The sequence below is a fragment of the Thamnophis elegans genome, chromosome 16 (genome assembly GCF_009769535.1).
Source record: "Thamnophis elegans isolate rThaEle1 chromosome 16, rThaEle1.pri, whole genome shotgun sequence".
NCBI lineage: Eukaryota > Metazoa > Chordata > Lepidosauria > Squamata > Colubridae > Thamnophis > Thamnophis elegans.
In genome coordinates this window covers 28,213,605-28,240,176 of record NC_045556.1, presented here as the reverse complement: position 1 = coordinate 28,240,176, position 26,572 = coordinate 28,213,605, and the positions used below count along the sequence as shown (strand labels likewise).

The window sequence follows — 26,572 nt, the reverse complement described above, 5'->3', positions numbered from 1 at the left end:
CAATGGGAGTGGGTAGAGGTTTTGAGAACATATGGCGTTAAGTAGAAGGGGCCCCTTGTTTGAACTCACCCAGTGAGGTGAAGTGTCGTCATCTGAGTCATCAGAAGAAGAGGAGTTAGCATCCGCGTCATCCTTCAAAGGTTGGGGAAGAGGAGGGGGGTTGGTTTCCCCAGCGAAAGCCGTTTCCCTCTTTTTCTTTTCAGAGCCTCTGGCAGGTTTCTCTTCACGTCTGGGAGGGGGTTGGGCAGAGAGGGGTGATTTCGCCCGACAGAGGGGGGCGGTGTGCCCAAGCTTCCCACAGCGAAAACATGTTAAAGGTCGGGAGGAGCCAGAAGGGGGCTCCCTCGCGTCGCCTCGGCGTTTGGAAAGCGCTTGAGTAGTAGGAGGGGGGAGGGACTTGGCAGCTCTTTCTTTTCGCTTCCTTCTTTCTTCAGTAGCATAACGCAGACGAATTAAGTCAAGCTCAGCGTCAGCAGCATGTTCAAACCAAGTGATTAAACGCCTCGGCAGGTTACGATTGACACATTGTTGATAAATGTCAGCGTTTAAGCCTTCAGCAAATCTGTCCAGAAGTGCATCCTCCCCCCAGCCTCTCATGTACTGAGACAGACATTGAAATTCCTGGATGTATTGGGCGACTGGTCTATCGTCTTGGTCAAAGGTTAAAAACTTTAATTTGTTCCGCTTCTCAGTTAACGGGTCATCAAAACGTTGGCGGAAAGCCGCCATAAAACGGTTGAAATTCCCCAAGAGGGGAGAACCAGACATATGCAAAGCCGTTGACCACGTAGCCGCGTCACCATCCAAAGATAAAAGAACCATTCTGACCCTTAAAGTGTCAGATTCAAAGTCCCGCCCATATATTTCCATGTAGTTAAAGACTTGCATAAGAAGGAGGGAAGGGTGGCTGAAGCACCATTAAAACGCACAGGCAAGGGAGGAATTTTAGCCATCCGATGTCGTCGAGGGGGGGCCTGGGGGGGAGGTCCCCTTTGATCAGCAAAACCTCTAGCCGCAGGGGGTGATACAGGCCGAGGGGGGGGTGGGGGAGAATCCTGGCGTGGGTGACGTTGCCAACTTCTCCAGTCTCTTTCCTCCTCCCCCCTCCTGTCCTCCAAAATGTTTGACCCCAATAATCAGGTAACTCACTCCGCTGTGGTTTTCTCACGGGGCCCTGGTGTTGATAATTTCTCCATTCAGCTTCATCGCCTCTTTGGCTCCAATAGTCAGGGAAATCACCCGCCTGAGGTTTCCTCACGGCCCCTGGCTCCAGCGAAGTTTGTTGAGGTGGTCTCTGGGTGAGTCCAGCATTCCAGCTTGTCTCTATTTCTCCTTGCCCCACTGAAGTTGACCAACGGGGTAGGGGGGAAGGCTCAGGCTGATTGGAAATTTGTAGTTGAAATAAATCTTCGTGCAGAGGTCGGTCAGACGGGCTGGGCTGGTGTAAAGAAAGGTCGGGAGGTCCCAGTTCACTGGAATCCGTCCCTCCCACGGCGCCTTCCTCTTCTCTGGTCGGAGAAGACATTATGTCCCTTCTCGGTAGACGTAAATCTCCTGGAAAGGGATATTATTCAGATCTTGCTTCTTGTCACGCCCCACTCCATTCCATAATTAGGAAAGAAGACCAAGAGACTCCATGGGTTGGAAATCCAAAGTACTTTTACTAATTATAAACGGTAAGCGAGCAGTAGTGAAGCAAGATCTGAATAATATGGCGCGAAAGCAATTGATATATGGCAAAGCCCGTTCCCCCCCTTAGGATCAAAGCTCCAGTCCAATCATAAGTCCTTCAAATGTCAGGTGTGAGATAACTTCAAAAGACAGGCCAAGATGGAATGTGAAGGCCGTTGATGCAGGCGGGAAACACGTACGCATGCGTAAACCCCAACGACTGGAACATCCTAGAACATTCCTGCAGCAGACCTCCAGCACATCAATTAAAACCCTCCCACATACACGCCCCCCCCCTCCCGATTCATGGCAGCTGAAGCAGCAGCAAAGCAGAAGCTGACACATACGCTTTTAAGGAACAAAACACTCTTGTGGTTGAACCATAAGCTGTCTAGGCAGGAAAAAGGGGTCCCATCACCCACCCACCCACCCCTCATTTGGGTGCTGCCAAATTTTGCCAGCTTTTGACTTAACAGCATTTTATAAACCAAGATGCAGGATACACCCATTTTTAGCAAAGTTCGTTTGTTGAGAGAAAGGGAAGGGCAAAAGGCTACTTACGTTAACTTTCCTCCCCCACCCCGTCAAGAGCTGAACAGCGAGAGAACGGGGACGGTTGATCTGGTTTAAGTCAAAAGCAAAAAAAAAAAGGAACTAGAGAAGGAAAGGTATTCATGTTCTGAAGCTCTCCACCACAGAGTTTGCTGGTCACCTTGGAGGTGTGCAAACAAGCTAAGGTTTACTTTTGAGGCAGTTCGGAGCCAGCCCTCTGCAAACAGCTGAACCCCTTGGAGACCGGGGCATTCGGTGGCAACCCAGAGAAAGCATCTCCATTTCGGAGTCCTACCAGGGGGTGATCAAATGGTCCAGTGGGTGGATGACCCTCCCTTGAACTTTTGCCTAAGGAAAGGAAATGATTTTGTGGTGGATTTGGGGGTTTTGATGATCAGGGGAAAAAAACCTGGATAAGAGAAAAGAGTTTTCTTTTGCAATCAGAGTAAGGAGATAACTTTGCATTTGTTAAAAAGGAAAATGGCCCATTGTTGTGGCCCAGCAGGAGCGGTTGGAGCAGACTACTACAGCGAGGGGCCCTCTGAGTTGGCTCTGGAGGATGTGGAGGACCCTGGATAGGGTTCCAACTCCGAGCAGGGTGCAGAGAGGCTGGTTGGCCACCAGGAGGCATCTGAGCCTTGGACCAGTGGGGAGGAGACAAGGGAGAGTGAGCCAGATGCCAGTAGTGAGTTGTTCCTGGATGCACGCCATCGAAGAGCTAATAGGCGTCAGGAACATTTGTGCAGTTACAGGAGGCAATTGCACTCAGCTGGTGGTCATTAGGCTCCTCTCCAGACTATAAAAAGTTACTGGTGCACATGCCCCTCTTTGCAGAAGTCAACGCAGGATTGAATGTCGGAGGACATTACTGTGAGCTTGGCAGGCTGGATTGCTACCAAGCCTTATCTGTGTTTATTGCTGCCCGAGTTTGTGAGTTGCTGCCAAGGTCCTTATCTGTTTGTTATGCTTGGCTTTCAGCCACCGAGGTTTTGGTTTCTTGCTATTAAAGTACATTCCAGTTAAGCTTGTCTCAGCAGTCGTTACTGGATGGAGGAGGGAGTCAGAACAGCCCATTATTCTTTCTTTTGCTTTTTATTCTTCCTTCTTGCACTTTTTTCCTTCTTTTTCCTTTCTTGACTGTCTTTTCTTATTGTATTACTTTTTATGCTCTTTATAAAACTTTCAATAAGAGTGGTGCAGTTGCCCAGAGTTCTCGCCTCACCATCAGGAGGCTGTAAGTTCGGTCCTAGGCAGATATTTCATTCTCTGGGCACAATGAGAATATATCTGCTCAACAAAGCAACAGGAAAGGCATCCGGTCATTAAAACGCTTTGCTAGTGCCATCCAGGTGCCCAGACTCCACTCGCAAGGGATTATTAGAGCCAAAGTGGCGCAGTGGTTAGGGTGCAGTACTGCAGGCCACTTCAGCTGACTGTTATCTGCAGTTTAGCGGTTCTAATCTCACCGGCTCAAGGTTGACTCAGCCTTCCATCCTTCTGAGGTGGGTGAAATGAGGACCCAGACTGTGGGGGCGATATGCTGACCCTGTAAACCGCTTAGAGAGAGCTGAAAGCCCTATGAAGCGGTATATAAGTCTAACTGCTATTGCTATTGCTGTTATGGGTTTGTTAAATGATGATGATGAGCACTCCATGGTAGTGGATCTGGGTACTTGAGAGACCGCCTTCTGCCGATTACCTCCCTTCGACCAATTAGAACGCACAGACTGGGCCTCCTCCGAATCCCATCTGCCAGTCAATGCCGACTGGGCGACCACACGGAGGAGAGCCTTTTCTGTTGCAGCTCCGACCCTGTGGAACGATCTCCCCGTTGAGATCCGTACCCTCACCACCATCCAGACCTTCCGCGCAGCCCTCAAGATCTGGCTCTCCCAGCAGGCCTGGGGATAGGTTCCCAATTCACCCGCCCGAGTGTTTGATTGCTGAACGAAAGTTGTGTTTTATTATTTTTCTTTGTTCACATTTTGTTTTGTTTTTTTGATACTGCACCCCCCCTCCCTTGTGATTGTAAGCCGCCCTGAGTCCCCTCAGGGAAAAGGGCGGCCTATAAATTTTAATAAATACTCAAATACTCAAATACTCAAATGATGATAAAGCTGTCGATAAAAAATATATTTAAAAAAATGAGAATTAGGATGAAATCTTTGAGAGCAAAGTTTGATTAGAATTGTATGTATAGATGACTTACGACCAGATGGCCCATCAGGGTTGAACGTTCTGATGGTCGCAAAGTGGATCACCCACATCTGATCCAATTTCACAACCTTTTTTATGACGGCTGCTTAAGCAAACTTCATGGTTGTTAAGTGAACCAATGGTTCTCTAGGAGCCAGTTTTGACAAATCTGGAAGGAAGTGCCGGTTTTCGGCAAAACCATCAAACAGGGCCACATTACTAGGAGAGTGTAAACAGCTGTAAAAGTGAGGTGATTGTGAGCACTCAATATGCGATCACAAGACAGAGCATCAGTGTCACCGAAGAACCACAGCGACACTCTGAACACTTGCAAGAAAGGATCGGGTCTCCCAACTATAATCCTGTCCCTGTCCCTTAAAATAAAAAGAGCAACCAGACAAGACAAACACACTGATCTTGTTCTTTTGGCCTCGACAATCGGATTTTATACAATCACCACAGGCACAAAACAATTTCTACAAGGAAAAAAAAAAGATATTGAGACCCTAGAAAGATTGCAGAGAAGAGCAACCAGGATGATCAAGGGACTGGAGGCTCAAACAGTACGATGAACGGTTGCAGGAAGTGGGCATGGCTAGTCTAGGGAAGAGAAGGACCAGGGGAGACAGGATAGCAGCATTCCAATATTTGAGGGCTGCCCCAGAGAGGAGGGGGTCAAGCTATTTTCCAAAGGCAGACAAGGAATAATGGATGGAAACTGACCAAGGAGAGATTCAACCTGGAAATAAGGAGGGATTTTCTGGCAGGGAGAGCAATCAACCCATGGAACAGAAGTTGCCTTCGGAAGTTGTGGGAGTTTTCATCCCTGGGAGCTTTCAAGAAGAGTCTGGACTGCCATCTGTCAGAAATGGTGTAGGGACTCCTGCTTGAGCAGGAGGTTGGACTAGATGACCTACAATGTCCCTTCCAACTCTGTTAATCTGTTTAAAAAGTCTCTTCTACACTTTTTTTTAAAGGATTGAGGGAGAATGGTGTTATGATCCTGACTTCACTCAGCCATGTGCCTGTTTTATTCCATATACACACTCCCTCCCACTTTTAAATTCATGTTGCTCCCCCAAAACTGGGTGCATTTGACCTTGAGAATGATGTTACGCTGATGCATGAGACAATTATGGCCCCATCAAAGCTTTAAAGGAACAACCGCAATGCTTACTTAAGATGCATTCTTATTCCTGACAACTTTCTCCTGTAATTACAGAGAGATATTAGGATTTAATGCTCCAGAGATTTAGGAGAGAAGAGGCTGGGTTTGTAGAAGGATGGATGGATGGATGGCATCCTTCACCCAGTCTTGGGTTCCAACTGTTGCAGAACCTCCGTTTATCCAGGTAGTCCTCGACTTAACGACCGCAATTGAGCCCCAAATGTATGTTCTTAAGTGAGAAGTTTGTTAAGCGAGTTTTGCCCCACTTTACGACTTTTCTCGCCACCTGTGTAGAGCGAATCACTGCAGTCCTTAAAATAGTAAAGCAGTTAAGTGACCGCTGGTTTTCCATGTAGAAAAGTGGTTTTCCACGTGGAGTTTGCTTGTCAGAAGATTGCAAAAGGGACATGTGACCCCAGAACCAGTGGTGAAATCCAGCAGGTTCTGACAGGTTCTGGAGAACCGGTAGCGGACATTTTGAGTAGTTTGGAGAACTAGCAAATGCCACTTCTGGAGGTGGGGAGGGAATGGAGATTTTGCAGTATCCTTCACCTGGAGTGGGGTGGGAATGGAGATTTTGTGATATCCTTCCCTTGCCATGCCCACCAAGCCACGCTCACAGAACTGGTAGTAAAAAAAATTGAATTTCACCACTGCCCAGAGCACTGCACACACGCTCACATCTGCGAACCGGTAGGGAAGGGTTGTGAATAACACTCCTGCTCTGAACATTCTTAGCCAGCCCACCGACAACTTTCCCCAGTTGGTTTCCTTGTTCCTAGTTTCGCTGTTCGCCCAGACCAAGACGAGGCAGAGAACAAATTGGAAGGACAACAAGGAAAGATTCCTGGAAGAACGCGACTTACCTTGGATTTCATATCCAGCAGAAGCCGAGGTATCAGGTCCCTCACTGCTTTGCTCCAAGCCCAACGCAGATCGCAGCTGATCAATGCTTGTGCATGCTGTCACCTCACCAGCGGGGTCCCCAATCTGCAAAAGAAGCAATGATTATTTGATTTTTTTCTTAAAAAAATGGATGCCTGCTTTGACAATAGCTTGCAAAAGTGAATTTCCAAAGCCCAAACCTCCTAAATGCCCCCTTGCAAAGAAGCTGGAGAGCTAACCCATCGCTTTATTTTCTATGGATGCCCATTACATGCTTGCTGACATTTTCCTTTTTATAAATTAAATAGTTGAATATAAGGTTGGAAGATATCTGACAACCCTGAAGCTGGCCTGGCTGAAGCCACCTTGAAGCTGGATTAGAGATAGCTAATTAGCAGTTAGACTTATATACCGCTTCATAGGGCTTTCAGCCCTCTCTAAGCGGTTTACAGAGTCAGCATATTGCCCCCAACAACAATCCAGGTCCTCATTTTACCCACCTCGGAAGGATGGAAGGCTGAGTCAACCCTGAGCCGGTGAGATTTGAACAGCCGAACTGCAGAACTGCAGTCAGCTGAAGTAGCCTGCAGTGCTGCATTTAACCACTGCGCCAAAATAAAATACTTTCTCTTGGGAACCAAGGACGTTCTCAGACCTGGTCCGAGGAAGGAGGAGGGATGTCACCAGGCAACCAGACAGTGCTTTGATTGGACCATGTGACTGATTGTTTGGGGTTGAGGGAAAACTTTTACTGTTAATTAGGTGAAAACCCGCGGGAAATCTTAAGAGTCGGTTGTCACCATTCTGTACCAATATGACAAATCCAATAAAACTATTCTTTAAGGAATCGATCTGCCTTGTTTTGTTTTTTGTAAAACGTTTTATTTTTTCCTTTCCACATACATTCATAAATATACATTGTCATGAGTACCCTTAATATTTATCTGTTATCTTCTAGCATTTATCACAATCTGTTGTGAAGATGTTGGATAGCCATTTGTCTGAAATGGTATAGGGTTTCCTGCCTAGGCAGGGGGTTGGACTAGAAGACCTCCAAGGTCCCTTCCAACTCTGCTATTGTATTATTGTACAATCTGTTTAAACATATAAAAAACATAATTGTGGTCACACTCTTTCCACCCCGTACATCCATCTTATTTTGCAACAACCCTACCCCTTTCTTCACAACCTCCATTCTCAACCTTCTTCTTTCCTCTCTCCTTCCTCTTTTCTTCTTCTCCTCCCCTCCCCCACTCTGCTCTTCTTCTCCTTCTTACCCTACTCTTATACCCCTCCCTTACTTCCTCTCTTTTGCCCTTCCTTCTTTTCCCTCCTCTTCCTCCCTCCTTCCGTTGTCACACTTGCTTATTTTCTTCTTTACTCTGATGGATTTTTGGGGTGGAATACCAGCCATCCCGGTCTCATAATTATATAGAAGTAAATTTCCTCTTCCACGTTTTATTTCCCTATAATAATTCCACTTGTATCGTCTTTTAAACTGTATATTTGTATCTTAATACTTTGCTATTTTTTCTTTTCCTTCCTCTTGATTTGATAACATGTCATCTGTACAGCTTAATCTGTAATCTTTTTCTGTTTTACTTATAATCCTTTTCTAATCAATCATAAAATCGCCCCCAAGTCCTGAAGTACACCGATTCCTCTTTGTCCTTTATGCTCAGTGTTAACCTATTCATTTCTGCGCAATCCAATATTTTCTTTATTACTCCCCTTCTGACGGGATTTTGTCTGCTTTCCAGTTCTGTGCAAATACAATTCTGGCTGTTGTTATTATGTGTATAATCAAGTATGTATCTTCTTTGCTGCATTTCTCTGGTAAGATACCCAATAAAAATACCTCTGGTCTCAATTCGGTGTAACATTTTCTCTAACCATATTTGTATTTTAACCTGCCTTGGAGTTTTGTTTGCTATGAGTAAGTTACTTGGAACCCTGGCAATATCGTAGATATCATCTTAACTAGTGTTTCTTTTTTACTCTGGCCACTTTAAAAATGTGTGGACATTAACTACCAGAACTCTTCAGTCACCTGGCAGGGAATTCTCGGAGTGGAAGTCCATAGAAAGTTGGGAAACGCTGCTCTTCTCCAATCCTCTGACCTGAGCAGGAATCCATCATGGACCTCAGTTGAGACACTACTTCAACTGTTGAGAATTCACTTTTTTTGTGCTGAAACAGTCTGTTCTGCTCTTAGCACATTTTAAAATGATTTCGAAGAACCTATTTTTAAAACAAAGTCAAAGGAGGGCAGGATTTGTACAGAACAGTTCTGCGAGAAAGGCTGGAGAGGGGACGATAAAACCGAGCTCCTAACAATTAAGGAACCAGTTAACAGATCCATTACTGGTCACCTAAAGGGGGGGCAGCGGGCTTTCTAATTTAAAAAGAGGTTAAGCAAAGGAGGGCACGACGCAAAACACACCTGCACCGAACAAGTTTAATAAAACAGAGTTGGAAGGGACCTTGGAGGTCTTCTAGTCCAACCACCTGCTCAAGCAGGAGACCCTATACTGGGTTGAACTAGAACAGTGGTCCCCAACCCCCGGTCCGCGGACCGGTGCCGGGCCCTGGAGTACCTGGCACCGGGCCGTGCAGCGGCCGGGGACCATGCAACGGCCGACTCTTCACTCATGCAGCGCCGTCGCCGGAGGGGGGGAGCTGCGCGGAAGCACAGGAGCAAGTGAGGCGAGGAGGAAGAATCCCCCGCTACTACACCACCTCCGCCCCCTCCCCGAGTCAGCCGTCCCCTCAGTGAACGCCTCCGCCTCTTTCTCCTTTCTCGCCTCAGTCGGCTCGCCTGGAAGCGAGGCGAGGAGGGGGCGGACCATGCGCTGGAAGCGGAGCCCTTGGAGGCCGCTCTCTTCTTTTTTCCCGCCCAGCCTTGGCTTGTGAGAAGGAACGGCGGGAGAGGGAGAGAGAGAGAGAGAGAGAGAGAGAGAGAACGTCGGGCAGCCGAGGGCGGGGGGGGGTCTTTTGAGGGGAGATGGGGGGTGCGCGATTTTGGCGCCAGATTCAGGCCGCCGCTGCTGCTATTGCAGCACACGGTGGAAAAGCGGCGGTCTTGCCCACCCCTTCCCTGCCTCCCGCCCGCTCCAGTTGCCGCAGCCAGGGGTGGGGGCTCGGTGCCTGAAGTCTTTTGTCTCTCTTCCAAAATTTCGCCAACGGGCATCGGTGAAGCACGCTCTTTCTCTTCCTCACAAAACACATTTCCTTTCCCCCCACGCGTAGTTATTGGCGATATGGACTCTTGGAGGCTGCGCTCCCGGGTCGCGTTTCCTTTTTGCAGCCCACGAGAATGCCTGGTTCTGAGCCTCAAAAACGAGAGTTCTCTTAAGGCTGCAAAAAAGGAATATACTTTGGTCCTTCTGTAAATATATTTATTCATTTTTCAGATTCCATTGCAATCACTTATATACAGGGTATTTACTATAAGAAAAGAAAAAAAGAAAAAGGAAATAAAACGAACAAGTAAAAAGGAAACACAACTCATCATTCACAACCCCACCTAACCCTTCCATACTCCTTCCTTACTCCTCCCTCTTCTTTCCCTCTACCTCCCTCCTTGGTGTATGCCTTTATTCGAGTGTTAAAATGAACCAAGAAAAAGAAAAAATAAAATAAAAGAAAGAAAAAACCACCGTATATAAGTACATTCTTATTCTTATTAAGACTATTTTAACACCCCCCCACCCCCCCCCCCACAAATCCCCATCCCCAATCCTCCCGACTTCCCAGGGCCCACACCTGGCACTACCTTCTGTCTAAAATATCTTGTATACATATGGATTAAAAAATAAAAGTAATATGTCAAAAGAAAGAAAAACAGAAAAAAAAAGAAGAGAGGAAAAAAAAGAGAAAAGAAAAAAAGAAGAAAAAGAGAAAAGAAACCACTCTTTGTGTTGATCTCAGCCCCCCATCTTTATCTATACTTAAATAGTATAAATCATTCTATCTATATTTATTCTCGTCTCTTACTTCTTGCTATTTACCCCAACCTTCTATAGACTCTCCCGTTCCTCTTCCTAAACCTCATGATCCCTTCCGATAAGATTTAAGCTACGTGGTTCATGCCACATATTCAAATATGACTTTACAGAAGAGTAATCAAGCTTTCCCTTCTAGTAAAATTTAAACAGCGTAAGTGATCTTTCTTAACCTCCTTTTCAAACAGTAATTCAAAATAGTCTAGCCAAGCTTCCCCTTCTTAGTAAAATTAAGCAGCGTAGATCAAATATTACTTTACACAGAAATCAATTTCTATCTTAAGATAATTCCAACCGACTTTCTCTTCTAATAGGATTTAAATAACGTAGTTCATTCCACATGCATTTTACCCTCATCCCTTACTTGTCTAATATTTACCACTATCAAATTTATACTAGCATTTGTTTAAAATCTAACTCAAAGCAATTTCAACCAACTTTCCTTCTAATAAAATTTAAATAGCATGGACCGTTCCACATATTCAAACAATACTTTCAGCAAGAGTCAGTTAACCTTCTATTTTAAAGTAATCCCTTCTAACAAAGTTTAAACAACATAAATCATTCCGCATTCTTTTTACACTTATCTTAAGATAATCCCAACCGGCTTTCTGTTCTAATAAGCCCAACGTAAATCATTCCACATATATTTTACCCTCATCCCTTGCTTGTCTGATATTTACCACTATCAAATTTATGCTAATGTTAATTTAAAATCTAGCTCAAAGTAGTTTCACCCAGCTTTCCCTTCTAATAAGAATTAGTCCGCTTTTTCTACCGGAGAGAGGTCTCAAAACCCCATTCAGTCCTCAACTTTGGCGAGTATTTTAAAATGTCTAAATTCTCGATCTCCGTTTTTCTGCTTCTCCGAGGGAGGAAGGGCTACCCCCTCCATCTTGCAGCCACATGGCCTGCCGTTTGCCTTCTCCTTCCGCTTGTCTCTCCTCTCTTCCAAGCGAGTCAGGAAGTCCCGCCTTCAGAATCCTGCAATAGAATCTTGAGCCTCTGAAACAGAGTAAGACAAAATCTTGATTCTCAAATGTAACCGTGATGCCGGCAGGGGCCTCCCATCTGTATCGAATCTGTTGACTCCTAAGCTCCTTAGTTAAAAAGGTGTAATCCCTTCTTGCCTTTAACATCTGGAAAGGTATTTCTTTGAAGACAATCAAGTTCTGGCCATCAACTCGGAGACTGTTATTATAAAACTTTTGCACAATCGCATTTCTAGATTCTTTTGTAGAAAAATATATAATTATGTCCCTCGGGAGCTGTCGCTGTTCCGCAATCAATGAGTTCTGGCGATAGATTTTCCGAATCTGCCAATCAAAGTTAAGTCCCGGGCTTCCCACCGCATCGCTGAAGGCTTCAGCAAAGGTCTGTTTCAAATTCTCTTGCTCCTTTTCACGGAATCCTCTGACTCTTATTGCAAATGCCTTCCTATTAAAATTTATCATCATGAGCTCTTCTTCATTGTCTCTAATTTTTTGTTGTAAAATTTGAATATTGGTAGTCAAATTAAAATTAGCCTCTCCAAACTTTCCAATTTGTTCTCTATTTCAGCAGAGTAATCTGACAGGGCAGACACGGCTGCAAACGTATTCGCCTTCATTGATTAACTTTAGACTTTAAATCATCATAAAGTTCCCATACAAATTCCTTAATTTCTTGTTTAAAGGCATTAAACATTTTAAAGAAATATTCCTGTGTTAGAAATTCTCCAGTAGAGGGCATAGGAGACAAAGGTTGTGGTTCCAGTAAAAATTCTTTAAATTCTTTAGACACATTTGTAGCAAGACGCTTCTTTGACCTGGGTGCCATAAATAAATAAACAAGTAAGCAGCGCTTTGCTCCCCTCTATTTCCAAAAAAAAAGAGTTATTTTGTTAAGGAGCGGTCTGCAGGAAGGTAAAACCGGCTAAGTACGTCCATTATTAATCATCCACGGAGAGAAATCGCCATTTTGAAGTCATTTAGACAAAGAAGTCTCTAAAACAAATGGTGCTGGTATTTAAGATAGTAATAAAAGCATAAATCTCACAGGGTGGGACCCGCCCGTATCAATTCTAGCTTGAAAAAACTTTGTTTGTCCTGGGGGGGGCTAGCTGTCTGGGGCTGCCAAAAAAAAAAAAGGCAGCTGAGAAGAATTGGCTGGAGAAAGCTCTGCTCCGGCTGAATCTAATCTCTGTCCACAGCCAAAAAAAAAAGAAAAAGGCTGTGGCTTACGAATAGACCCTCGCCTACAAAGCTACTCCCTGCCCCTTTTTTGCCAAAAAGGGGTGCTATCTATGATCTTGTTTAGATATACAGACCAGATCTCTGAGGAGCTCGGTGGAGCCCATCCTCGGCAACAGGCCACGCCTTTGGTCCTTGAAGCGCTTTTCCTGTTATTTGGACATTATATATATACGTACGTACATACGTACGGTATATATATGCATGTATGCATGTATGCATGTATTGTATGTATGTATATATATATATATATATATATATTATATATTGTGTGTGTGTGTGTGTGTGTGTGTGTGTGTGTGTGTGTGTTGTGTCTGTAGTCCCATAATATAGTGATGATTAAAAAAAAAATTAGTTGAGCACATGGAATCTTTTTTCTTTTAGTATATTTTAGAGGTGGGGGCCCACTTTGTTATTTAAGATAGTATCTCCTTTTAGATATGGTAGTGAAGATACTAATACTCTCACCCCCTATTTCCCCCACGACACCCTTGTGAGGTGGGGGGGCTTAGATAGAGTGAATGGGCTTAATACTGTATTCTTTTTACATTGCTATCCTCTGGCTTATTTAATTTTGCCCTTGCTCTTTTTACCTTTGACCTTGATTAATTCAGCTGTTTATTCCTTAAAATCTACATACAAAATGGAAGGTGGGATATGATTCAGATGTTGAATTGGGAAGGTGGATTTAAAAAGCGGGCCACGGTAAAATTATCAAAGGCTGACTGGCTCGCGGTGATAAAAAGGTTGGGGACCACTGAACTAGAAGACCTCCAAGGTTCCTTCCAGCTGTATTCTGATTATTATCTTCTCCAATATTGTTTTCTAGACTGGTCTGGCCTAGGCTTTAGAATAGAATAACGGTGTTAGAAGGGACCTTAGAGGTCTTCTAGTCCAACCCCCTACTTGGGCAGGAAACTGGTCTGATTGTCAGGTCTGGTCTGATTTACCTGATCCTACCCTACTCTCTCCTATTTTACCCTAAATTTCCAACTAACAGATTTCATTTATAGTCTTATACACTCACAAAGGCTTAGGGATTACAACAAAATGTGTTAGCTGGAAAAGCTGTTACCAGATTCCTTGCAATTTTCGGGGGAAAGGGGAAACAGAATTGGACATGATGATGCAGGCGGCAACATGGCACATGAAAAAGCATCTCTGGGCACAACTGGGACCCAAGAGGAGCATAGTTAAATCTGCCACCATAGGTAAGCCCACCCCTATTGAAATGGGGATAAAATCTTGCAAGCTGATTTACCCCTTGTTTAGGATAACATAATAACAGAGCTGAAAGTGACCTTGTAGGTCATCTAGTCCAACCCCACCCACCCAAGCAGGAAACCCTACACCATTTCTGACAGAGGGCAGTCCAGCCTCTTCTTGGAAGCCTCCTGGGATGAAGCTCCCAACAACTTCTGAAGGCAACTTCTGTTCCGTGGTTGATTGTTCTCACTGCCAGAAAATTCCTCCTTATGTCCAGGTTGAATCTCTCCTTGTTCCTTTTCCATTCATTGTTCCTTGTCTGGCCTTCAGGTGCTTTGGAGAATAGCTTGGCCCCCTCCTCTCTGGGGCAGCCCCTCAAATATTGGAATACTGTTATCATGTCTCCCCTTATTGTGGGGAAGAACACGGGCCAGTTCTGGAGCCTGAGGAAGGCTCTGATGGATGCTCAGCATCAGACACAGAGATAGAGCAGGGCCATCCGGCAATTCCTAGCCACCAAAGAGGCAGCTGTCTTTGGAGGCTGAATTGAGTGAGGAGGAGGAGGAATCTGGGGCCTGTTCCAGATGCACATATGCACAGAGCAGTTAGGAGAAGTGAACAACAGAGGAGGAGGAGGAGGAGGAGGAGGAGGAGGAGGAGTCGACTTGGGAAGCAAAGCACACATTGACTCTGAATGGCCCCTCCCTGTCTGGGGAATAATAGAAGGAAAGGGGAGTGTGGTCGTAGGAGACACAGTTCGTATTTCTGAAGATTTTGCTCACTATATTTCGTGCCACAAGACTGCCTTGCCAGAATTTAATTGGCAGCCTTTCGGCTACGAGCTCATGGCCTAGCTATTATTGCAAGGAACTGATAAGGTCTGTTGCTGCAGTTAACTTTTGCCTGGACTTTTCGGTGGATGAATGCCATTAATTCCAAGAGGTAAATAAAGAGGGGGTTTTCTTTGCAAGAAGTCTGTTTCTTGCTTCTGCTAAGGTAGGTCAGGAACAGCCCTGGTCCTTCTCTTCACTAGACTAGCAATGCCCAGTTCCTGTATGTTCTTTATGTTTTAGCCTCCAGTCCCCTCATCGTCCTGGTTGCTCTTCTCTGCAACCTTTCTAGAATCTCAACCTCTTTTTCATAGTGTGGGGACCAAAACTGGATACGTGTGGTCTTACATAGAGCTTTATAGAATGGTATAGTATCTCACATGATCTTGATTGAATCCCTCTGTTATTGCAACTTAGCTATGCCTATTCCACCCATGCTGGGCCAAGGGACCAGGATTCGGCTCCCTCTGCAGTTTGTGCAATCATGAGCAGAGCAGAAATTCTTCTTCTGAGAATCTTGACACAGAAGGAACATCTTCCGCCTCCATACTTCCCCCACCACCAAAATGGGAGACAACCTGTCGCTTTCCCTCTCTTCTGAGTCAGTAATTAGGGGGACCCTCTTCCCCACAATGCCAGCCGCCCCCCCTGCCCAGAAACGTCCATTGTTCCCTTCCCATCTGGAGTTGAGTAATCAGCCTGCCACAAAGTGCAAAGCCCAAATTGCACCCAGCAAATAATATTTATCTGTAGCAGCTGACAGTTTAATTCTAGGGCGAGCAGAGGCAGGCGTAAAATGCCTTAATACCCTAAGATACTGGCCCTCAGACTCAAGGCTGACTTCCCTGCCTCTGCTAGACTGATTTAGTTTCCGTTTTTAGGATCTATTTATAACATTTCTGACTTGCATTCTGGCTGATAACCACTGACATCCATCCAGAAATTATAAAACATCTTGGACCAGACCATAAACCCTATTCCTACCAAGCAACTTTGCAAGTAAAACCATGCTAAATCACTGTTTCAGCCATTGAGTTAGTCATGGCTGCTGGGCAATTCTGGAAGTTGAACTCCACCTGTCTTAAAACAACAAGGTATCGCCTGCAGTCATATTCCTTTTAGGGATCTTTGGCCTGCCACACTCTCTATTATTTTCTATGCTGTTTCATTAGTGGGGATTGGGGAGGGGAATAGTAAGGAGTTAATTGTAGAACGTGTTGTTGTCATAATAGAAGATTCCTTTCTAGAAGCCCAGGTCATCCTTTGTCTCTGCACCTCTGCACCTGACTGGAACTAGATGGGTGGAGATGCCAGCGTGGCAAGGAAGATCGGAGCATGTGATGAACTTGTGGGTGTTGGGGCAAGTCTTGAACTTTCAACTCAATGGGGAAAACCGGGAAGCTTTCAGATTCGGGTTTTCCACAGATTGTACCAACTCTCTCTCTATTAAATTGGAACTTTAATGAAGCTACATGTCTGAACTCTGATTTAATTCTGGATGATATTGGAACGCTGACAAGGTTGAGAAACACTGGTCTACCACAATCAAAAGCTTTTGTGTAGTCAATGAAGCACACTTAGAAGTCCTTTTTGGCATTCCTTAGCTTTTTCCACCATCCAACATAGATTAGTGTTCCTCTTCCTTTCCAAAATCCTGCTTGTACATCAAGCAGTTTCTTATTGTCAGTTGGGGTCAAATGTGGCTAGATGATCTTCCAGAGGATTTTCCTGTTTTCACCCAGGCTTCCTTAGAAAGCAAGAAGCAAAATCTTGGTCCCGACAAAACCTCTTTTATTTGCACGACTGTTAATTCCTTTCATTCACAGTCAGCCAGGCTTTAGCAAACAGCTTTTCAGAGGAATGTTTATCCACACGCACCTTATCTCATTTGGAGCACTGCCAGATAACTAGTTTCCAAACACAGGGCAAAGCAAAACTTGGCACAGAGGCTCTTAGAATCACAAATAGAACTTTCCAGACTGAAGGAACAAATTGTTTCCTGAAAAAGCCCCCTCCCCGTTCGCTCCTCTTTTATTTCCTATGGGAGGGGCCAATCACCTCCAAGGTGTGGCTTTACTCCCAAGTCAACCCTGCTTTCTTAGTTGTTCTTGTCTTCTGGCAGCTCTGTGCATGCGCACACTGGGAACAGGCTCCAGCTGTTCCTCTGCCTCACTGCTCTCTAGCTTCCACTCTGCCTCTGGCACAGAGCCCACGTCTGAGCTTTCTTCAGTCCCCAGGACTGACTCATGTTCCTCTCCAACCTCCTTACTGTCTGACTCTGTGGCCAGTTCTGCTGGCCACCGGTGGGCCACAACATTTCCTCATGGATGGTATCAAGGTTATGATTTGGTGATTGGAACAGTCTTTAGTATCGCCTTTCTTTGGTATTGAAATAAATACTAATCAACATTTAGTACTGTACTTCCCCTCTTTGAAAACAGCCCCATTTTTGCACCTCCTAGCACTCCTCAACTCCCTTTCCCAGTCATGAGGACTGCGGCTGCATCTGACTTCCTTCTTTCAATTCAAGTCCCCTTTAGAAACTAGTTTTGGTCACCAAGCAACATCGTGCAAAATAGGATGCCATGATTTGATTTTCTTTCAGTCTGCAAAAATGTCTTCTTGACATACAACAAAAATATTCCAACAGTGATATAGGGAGATTTTGTAGCATTTATACACCCAGAGAGAGAGAGAGAGAGAGAGAGAGAGAGAGACACCACACACAGAGAGATATAAGAGAGAGAGACAGACACACACACACACACACACAGAGGGAGAGACAGAGACAGACAGAGAGACACAGAGAGACAGACAGACAAGAGACAGGCAAAACACACAGAGACAGAAACACACTCACAGAAAGAGAGAGAGAAACAGAGAGACAGACACACACAGAGAGACAGAGGCACACAGAGAGAAAAAGAAACAGAGAGAGAGATATACAGAGAGAGAGCAGAGAGATAGAGGCAGAGAGAAAAAAAGAGAGAGACACAGAGGCAGAGGCAGAGAGAGAAAAAGAGAGAGAAAGAGATACACAGAGACACAAAGGCAGAGGGAGAGAGAGAGACAGAGAGAGAGGACAGAGACACAGAGATAGAGGCAGAGAGAAAGAGAGACACAGAGAAACAGAGACAGAGGCAGAGAGAGGCACAGAGAGAGAGAGTCAGTTACCTCTTGGGAGAGTTCGAGATGTTTTTCTGCAAAGTGTAAGGCTTGTTCATACTTCCCAAGTGAAACGTAAGCATTCTCCAAACTCCAGCACGCTCTTCCTTCTCCCACTCTGCAAGATCAGAATGATTGTCAGGGAAAGTGCTTTAAAAGCCAGTTTTTAGAGATCAATCTCGATCACAGAACCTCAAGTCAACATTGGCATGGACGGCTAAGAGAATCCAATTCACCCTTTGCAGGACATGCCTTGCTTGATTTGAGTTTAAAATTTCATGGAGAGTCAACCAATTGTGTGTGATCCACCAGCCATAAACCAAGGTGAACAATGGCTTGGTGTGTCAGTAGCCCACAATTATTCTGGTGGCAGAGATCTATGAACATTTATCAGGTTACAGCAGTGTTTCTCAACTTGGATAACGTGAAAACTGAAGCTGCATGGACTTGAAATCCCAGAATTCCCCAGCCAGCCTGATAAGTCTACAATACAGCATGGTCAACTGCCAATTCAAAACTCAAGAAAGGAAACGCTCAACTCTGCTGAATTCGAAAAGAGGTACTTTTACTAAGTTTCAAATTATGGCAGCGAAAGAAAGGCAAGACCTGGTTCAAAATGCATGAAGGTTACACACTGAAAGTTACCTCAACCCCCCCCCTCTGGATCCAGCTCTGAAAGTCCAATCAATATCCAGTATGATGTTATGGGAAAGTTCCTCTGCAGGTATTTCTTGCATCGAGAGTCTCAGGATGGTTGGCCTTGACGGCGTGTAAACAACTCCACTCAGAAGCACCATAATCTATGAATACAAACCTCCCTTCCAGTTCTCATGGAACTACTACACACCAGCTCGCGTCCTCATCCAAAATGCCCATGCCCCCTCCCCATTTCTATGGCAGCCAATAGCAAGCATGCTGCCCCGATGTGGTATAGATCTAAATCTAGCTATATAGATAGAATGCATCCTTTTCTCCACTTCCTACTGTCCCCCTGTAATCTCATTTGTGCAGGAACTTTACTATAGAGTTAGTCCTCAACTTACAACAGGCTGCTTAGTGACCATATCAAAGTCATGACAGAAAAAGGGACTTTGAAAGATATTATGGCCCTTCCCCAGTCAAGGGACCATGTTATACTACAAAAAGGGCCATAATATCAGGTATGGTGATTGACGACCTGTTTTACGACAGTCATAACTAAAACTGCAGTCCATCTATAGTTTATGTCATTTCTCTTTCAAGAGCTGAGGTACCTTTGGGGTGGGGGAAGGGATTCACTCATTACAAGTAGTATTTTCCTTGCTAGTCTTTTTAAAGAAAGGGATTATTCCTATAAAAATGCCCATTCATCATCATGGCATAGTCTTAAATTTCTGGGCGAAGGCTTTGCCCCGCCCATCCTATTTCATGCTTTGTTCTCTCATCTCAGGACCCTTGTTCCCTAATTCTGTCTTATTTCACTTGGGGAGGGGGGAGCAGAGGGACTACAGGTCCTAACATTCCCAGCCAGAATGATAACACTGCAAATAGTTCCAACCTTGAAGAGCCTCGCGTGTTCTTATTTTGTTATGTGCTTTCGAAAACTTGTGTCAGGCCTGCAGCCTTCTTTTCTTTTGGATCTTTGGCCTGCTACACTTAATATTATCCTACTATGTCTTTTCTATGGTGGGAAAATGGGAGGGGGGAATTGTACAGAGTTAGATGCTATGTAGCCATAACAAAATTCTTTCTAGAAAACCAAGGTCATCCTTTATCTTTGCACTTCTGCATCTGACCGGAACTGGATGGGTGGAAGCTGCCAGCATGGCAGTGGGAGATTGGACCACGGGGTGGACTTGTGGGTGTGGGGGGCCAGATCTTGAACTTTCAACTGGGTGGGGAAAACCGGGAAGCTTTCAGATTCGGGTTTCCCCAGATGTGCCAACATGGCTCTCTTCATCAATTGGAACTTTGAGCAATACTTTGCCTTGGACTCTGATTTACTTTTGGGTGCTGTTTGAAACCCTGAAACCTTGAAGACGCCCAAAAATGTCAATAAAGATGCTTAATTGCCAATAAAAGTGATTAACCAAGGACTTTGGGAAGTTTACCTGGGACAGGTAGCAGGCTGGCTGGGGAATTCTGGAAGTTGGGCCATACAGTTTGAAGTTGCTAAATTTGAGAAATGCTATTCTAAAACATTACCATATTGGGCCGATGCATCTTGGGCTTCCTTTCAAATCCAAAAGGAGAGAGAAAAGTTAACAACCCTGGATTGAAGTCTTCTACCAGCTTCAATCAATCAGAACAGAGTTGGGAGGGACCTTGGAGGTCTTCTAGTCCAGCCCCCTGCTCAAGCAGGAGACCCTATTCCATTTCAGACAGGTGGCTGTCCAGTCTCTTCTTAAAAACCTCCAGTGATGAATCACTCACAACCTCTGGTGGCAAGCGGTTCCACTGATTAATTGTCCTCACTGTTAGGAAGTTTCTCCTTAATCCCACGTTGCTTCTCTCCTTGTTTGGTTTCCATCCATTGTTTCTTGCCTTCTTTGGTGCTTTGAAAAATAAGTTGACCCTCCTCTTCTTTGTGGCAGCCCTTCAAATACTGGAATCCTATTAACATGTCACCCCTTCTTCTTCTTTTCTTTAGACCAGCCAAACCCAAATCCTGCAACCGTTTTTCATCTGGTTTTGTCTCCAGGCCTTCAATCATCTTAGTTGCTCTTCTTTGCCATTTTTCCAAAGTCTCAAAAGTCTTTTTAATAAACAAACAGGAGCGAAGTGACTGAATGAATTAAAAGGAAAGCCTCTTCCCACAACCACAGGGACAAATATTACTGTTGGAGATGCTCCCATAAAATCCCATCCAGATTAAATTCTGGGAGCTGAAGTCCACACATCTTAAGTTAACGAGGTGGAGAACACTGTTTTATAATACATGAGTGGCTTAAATCAAGACACACCAGTTACGTGACGTGAGGTTTATGGCTGGTGAGGCACTGACACAGTGGTGGGTTTCAAATTTTTTTAGACTTGTGGACTTCAACTCCCAGAATTCCACAGCCAGGCATGCTCAGTTCCGATTTAAAGCAACAGCATTTGTTTTTCTCTTTTGCGAAAAAGTTTTCCTTCATTCTTTTTCTTCTCCGTGCCTCATCTACATCAGGAATTTTTCGGCTTTTAACCCATGCTTAGCTCTGCTCGAGTGATAGACTAGATGAGGCACCTCGTTCTCCTGCCGCCTCCTGTAGAGGGCGCTTTTTTTAGAGGCTTTTTTAAACAGTTAAGCACTAAGCAAAGTCATCCATGGTGATTCTGGCAGCAACTAGCTCAGCCTTTTTCCTTTTACATTTTTTTCTTTTCATGATGACAGTGATGAGGCTCTGCCTCCCCTGCCTCCCCTGACTGCACGTCCCTGAGACGCACACACCGTCATCGCCTCACTGTCCCTAAGCCATCCAGTCTGACAGTAAAAACAAAACCCCAGGAATTTAGTCCAGTCTGGTTTGGGGGAAAAGTCAGTGAATAATAAACGCAGCAATTACACAGAAACACAGCCAGATATTCAACAGGTCTGCCATCACATTTCTGCATAGGGGCACATGGTCCTTGTACTTAGGTCTTGGAAATTTACCAGGGAAAAGAAAAGGTGGGAATGCTTATCATAACGGCAGTGAGAATAACATATGCACAAAATTGGAAGAAGAAGAATATACAGAGGTGAATGTTACAATGAAAGTGCTAGAGTGTGCAACGATGGACAAATTTACAAAATAAATAAAAGAAAAGGAGGAAACAGAATATTAATGGTATGGAACAAGTGGTGCAAATGGCAGGTGTAAAGCTTAAGAAAAGACTAAATGAAGAAACACAGGAGTTAGAAATTAACAATGCATAGGTAGAAATGAACAAACATGTATAAATGGAATGAAGGATTGTAAATTAAGGAATGTATATAGTATCATATGTATAGACAAAGAAACACTGAAATAAGGGGGGAGAAGTACATTTGCAATGGATGTACACCAAGGTGGAAATGTTGTACAGAAGAACATTGCAAAGAAATATTTATTTTCGTTTGTCTTTTCTTTTAAAAAAAAACCTGTTCAATAAAAATTTTAAAAAAAGAAAAGGTGGCAATGCCATCTTGTGGCAAAACAAGAAAATAAACAACAGGGATGGTTAAGCTTGCAGTGAACGTTTAGTTATACAGTTTGGAATGGACACTCTTTGGATGGTGTGGGAGGAGGAATGGATTTCCAGAGGGGGAAAAATTGCAGACTCCAGGAACTATTTGCACCACTCAGGTGACCCTGAGGACACAGAGAAACCTCCAAGTGGCCTCAACGGCCCTATAAAAGAATGCAAAGGACCAGCTGCCTACAAGGAATATAAATCCTTCCACTCCCCACTATTCCATCAGAGCTGAAGGAGTTTCTTGGATGGGAAGCAAATCATCTCCAACAGAAAAAAAAACAAAAAACAAAAAAGTCCAGTTGCCTCCTGGGGGAAAAAAAGCACCTTTAGGACAGCCACGGGCTGGATAGCTAAAACTCTCTACAGACTTGTAATCTGATGTGCTGAGAAAAAAAGGGTCTTTCATTTCAGGGATAGGTTTGGGAAGAGGTTTAAGTTTCATCTGATGCATCAGATTTCATCTTGATTTGCAGATCATTCACTTAATGACCATCTAAAGCCAGACAGACATGAGTAGATACTTGACTAGATACAGATTAAGTGAAACCTGACCAGAGGTGGTTCCTACCAGTTTGCACCAATTCGGTAGAATCGGTTCGTCAAATCTACCGAACCGGTTAGAAGAGGTTCCACCAGTGGACCCGGAAAGCAGGCCACACCTACAGAAGAGGTTCCAAAAATTTTTGAAACCCACCACTGGTCCTTGAATATGATTATTCTACACTATCATGCTCATATTTATAAAACTCAGTGCCTCTGTGAAAGGTAAGGATGACTACTGCATTTGTGGTGCAATCAGAACATTGTGTGTGTTGAAGTTGTTTTAACACAAACCAAAGATGCCTTTTAAAAAACAAGTTTACATCATATTCTTATGCATGCCAGTGTGTGTGAGGTAATTTAAGGTGGTTCTGACAAGTGTCATTGGCATCTTCATATCCAGTCACATGGGCAGCCAGCCACTCCCATCCGGTCACATGGGGGCAAGCCACTCCCACAAAGGAGGCCACACCCGCAGAGTAGGTTCGAACAATTTTTGAAACCCACCACTGAACCTGACTCAAAAACAATCACTGTGAGTGGGACCTTGAAATCCTAGAGTATAATCCCTTAAACATGAGCCAGTTGTGTGCGGCGGCAGTCAGAAAAACTAATATAATCCTGGTGTCAGGGCTGTAGTTATGTTCCTTTTAGGATCTTTGGCATGCCACACTTTCTATTATTTCACTATGCTGTTTCATTAGTGTAGTAGTTGGCGTGACCGACAAAAGCGCGAACGTCATAAGCGCGCCGACAAAACCGCAGCGCTAAAACCGCGATGTCAAAACCGCGTCGACAACAGCACGCCGACAACAGCGCGCCGACAGAAGCGCAATTTAAGTTAAGGTAAGGTTTAGGGTTAGGTTTAGGGTTAGGTTTAGGGTTAGGTTTAGGGTTAGGGTTAGGGTTAGGTTTAGGGTTATGTTTAGGGTTAGGTTACAGCGTGCTTCTGTCAGCGCGCTGTTGTCGGCGCGCTTCAGGGCTCATTCGTCGCTCCTTCGTCGCACGGTTTTGTCGGCGCGGTTTTGTCACCGCGGTTTAGTGAGGCGCGCTTTTGTCGTTCGCGCATTTGTGGTGGAACCCTAGTTGGGAGTGGGGAATAGAAAGGAGTAGAATTGTGGAATGTGTTGTTGTCATTCCTTTCTGGAAGCCCAAGATCATCTTTTGTCTCCGCACCTCTGCACCTGACCGGAACCAGCTGGGTGGAGATGCCAGCGTGGCCAAAGAAGATTGGACCATGTGATGGATTTATGGGTGTGGGGACAAGATCTTGAACTTTCAACTGGGTGGAATCCCAGGAAGTTTTCAGAATTGGGATTTCCAAAGATGTGCCAACATGTCTGTCTTATTAAATTGGAACTTTAAGGATAGCTCTGCCTTGGACTCTGATTTAATTCTGCATGATATTTAAAACGCTGACACCTGGGTTGTATAAACAGAGGCCTAGAATTAAAATCACATGAAGTATTAGTAGCGCTTCATAAAGTCTTTAGTAAGGCCCAACCTATTGCATCCAGTTGTGGTCACATTACAAAACAGATGTTGAGACTTTGGAAAAAGTGCAAAGAGCAGCAACTGATTAAAAGCCTGGAGATTAAAACTTACAAAGAACGGTTGCAAAAATAGCTGTATTTCGTGTATAAGACACACCAACATTTCCACGCTCTTTTAGGGGGGGAAAGGTACGTCTTATACTCTGGGAAATATGGTAACTTCCTGAACTGCATGTTTGCTATTCCAGCAAAAGAGACGTCAAGATCAACACCAGATCAAAAAATAAACAAAAAGCAGCACATAAAATAGATATTTCTTACCTGTCACCAAGTTCCTGGGCAATGGCCAGGTGTTTCAGGTGATATTCCACAGCCTTCTCGTAGTCTTCAAGAAGAGTGTACGTGTTTCCAAGACTGTAGCATGTCTGAGCTTCCACTGTTTGGTCCTTCAGTTGCCTGGAGAGGTGGAGGGTTTTCCTGAATTAGGAGAGAGAGAGAGAGAGGAGAGATGGAGCACTTCTTCAACTAAACACTGAAGCCAACTCATGTTCTGTGCGTAGTAAACGGCCATCTTCCTCAAGCTGGGGCACTCCAGATGTCTTTAAGTGAGAATTCTTGTACATCCGGAGACACCCCCCCACCAAGTTATGGAGACCTACAAATCAATGGATCTCACTGAGTCAAAACAACTATAACAGATCAGATTTACTGGATCCCATGAGGTTTACATGGACAAGGAATGGATAAATAAATCGTATTTTGGGGAGGTGCCCTAAGAATCAAAAGACGTTTCTTTAGTGTACTAAGCTGTTACATTCTGAAAACGTTTAATACTGTTTGTATAATAGTTTAATATTTTGAGACATCATTTTGAGTATGTACATAGTACAAGGAAAAGCCACTGGACAAAAAAAGGGAATTCTCTGCGCTCTTCCTGTCGCTAAGAAAGTTATGCTTCATCCCTGGAGGTTTTTAAGATGAGGAGAACTGGACAGCCACTTGTCTGAAATGGCATAGGATCTTTCTGTTTGAGCAGGGGGCTGGACTAGAAGACCTCCGAGGTCCCTTCCAGCTCATTCCATTCTAAATTCATATTCCATTCCATTCTATTCATTTCAATTCATTCCATTCCATCCCATCTTCTATATTCCCTATTCCATTCCATTCCAATTCCAATTCCATTCTATTCTAATTCTATTCCAATCCAATTCCAATTCCATTCCAATTCATATTCCATTTCCTATTCCATTCTTATTCTCTTCTATTTATTCCATTCCATTCCAATTCCAATTCCATTCCATTCAATTTCAATTCCATTTCCTATTCCTATTCCTATTCTGTCCTGTCCTGTCCTATCCTATTCCATTCCAATTCCATTCTATTTCCTATTCCATTCCATTTCCTATTCCATTCCATTTCCTATTCCATTCCATTTCCTATTCCATTCCATTTCCTATTCCTGTTCCAATTCCAATTCCAATTCCTATTCTATTCCATTCCATTCCCATTCTATTCCATTCCCAATTCCATTCCAATCCCAATCCCAATCCCTCTTCTCTTCTCTTCCATTCCATTTCCTATTCCATTCCTATTTCTATTCTATTCTATTCTATTCCTATTCCAATTCTATTCTATTGTATTCTATTGGGACACAGGACCCCTTAGCTGATCTACTGCCACAAATCCAAAGAGGTCAGATCTGGAGGGTACTGGCTTCCCCTGAGACACCCCCCCCTTTGCTTACTTGTAATACTCCGCAGCAATATCGAAGCTCCCCAAGAAGATGTGAGCGTTGGCCAAGTTGCTGTACGCTCTCCTCTCAGCGGCTCTGTCTCCAAATTCCTTCGCGATGTTCAGCCGCTGAAACAGAGAAAGTTCGTAGGTGTCACTGCAGGGCTATCCCCTCTATTAGGGCACCAACCTTCTAGCCCTCCCCAGACGCATATGTCAACCCTGAAGAGCCCCTGGCTGAGGCCATCTTGGGGGCTTCAGGGTTGCCACAAAGTAGAAGGGACAGGGATTTGGGGGGGGGGAAATAGCTAGATGGGATTTTGTTTTTCTGTGGGAACCAAGGACATTCTCACAGGTGGCTGGCCAGAGGAGGAGTAAAGTAATCAAGCAACCAGCCAGCACCTGGATTGGACTGCGTGACCAGTGACTTGGGGGAAAGGGAAGCTTTTACTTTTTAATGAGGTGAAAGCCGTGGGAACTTTTTACCAGTTGTGTCAATAGGATGTATCCAATAAATTGTTCTTTGGGGAATCTGCCTGCCCCAGAGATCTACTTTCTATGGGTACATTACTTGAAATGCTCACAGTACATTTAGCAACCAAAGAGTTCCAAAAAGCATGGTTTTTTTAAAAAAGGTTTCTATTAAACATTTTAACCTTTAAACAGGGAAAAAATGCACGCCGTTGAAGGGCTACTCGGCGTCAAGAACAACTACGTAATTACA

General features: G+C 44.4%; 1 protein-coding gene across 1 annotated transcript in view; it reads right to left on the bottom strand.

The window, feature by feature from the left end:
- Positions 1 to 16,390: 16,390 nt before the first annotated feature.
- Positions 16,391 to 26,572, bottom strand: part of GPSM1 (G protein signaling modulator 1) — a 39,206-nt gene continuing 29,024 nt past the window's right edge. Inside the window, exons 6-9 of the mRNA XM_032233212.1 lie at positions 25,862 to 25,977; positions 24,439 to 24,594; positions 17,918 to 18,026; positions 16,391 to 16,490 (exon numbers count right to left, since the gene is read on the bottom strand). Coding sequence (XP_032089103.1) covers positions 16,437 to 16,490; positions 17,918 to 18,026; positions 24,439 to 24,594; positions 25,862 to 25,977 — 435 coding nt within the window. The 3' untranslated portion in view covers positions 16,391 to 16,436. The remainder of the gene's footprint in view (positions 16,491 to 17,917; positions 18,027 to 24,438; positions 24,595 to 25,861; positions 25,978 to 26,572) is intronic.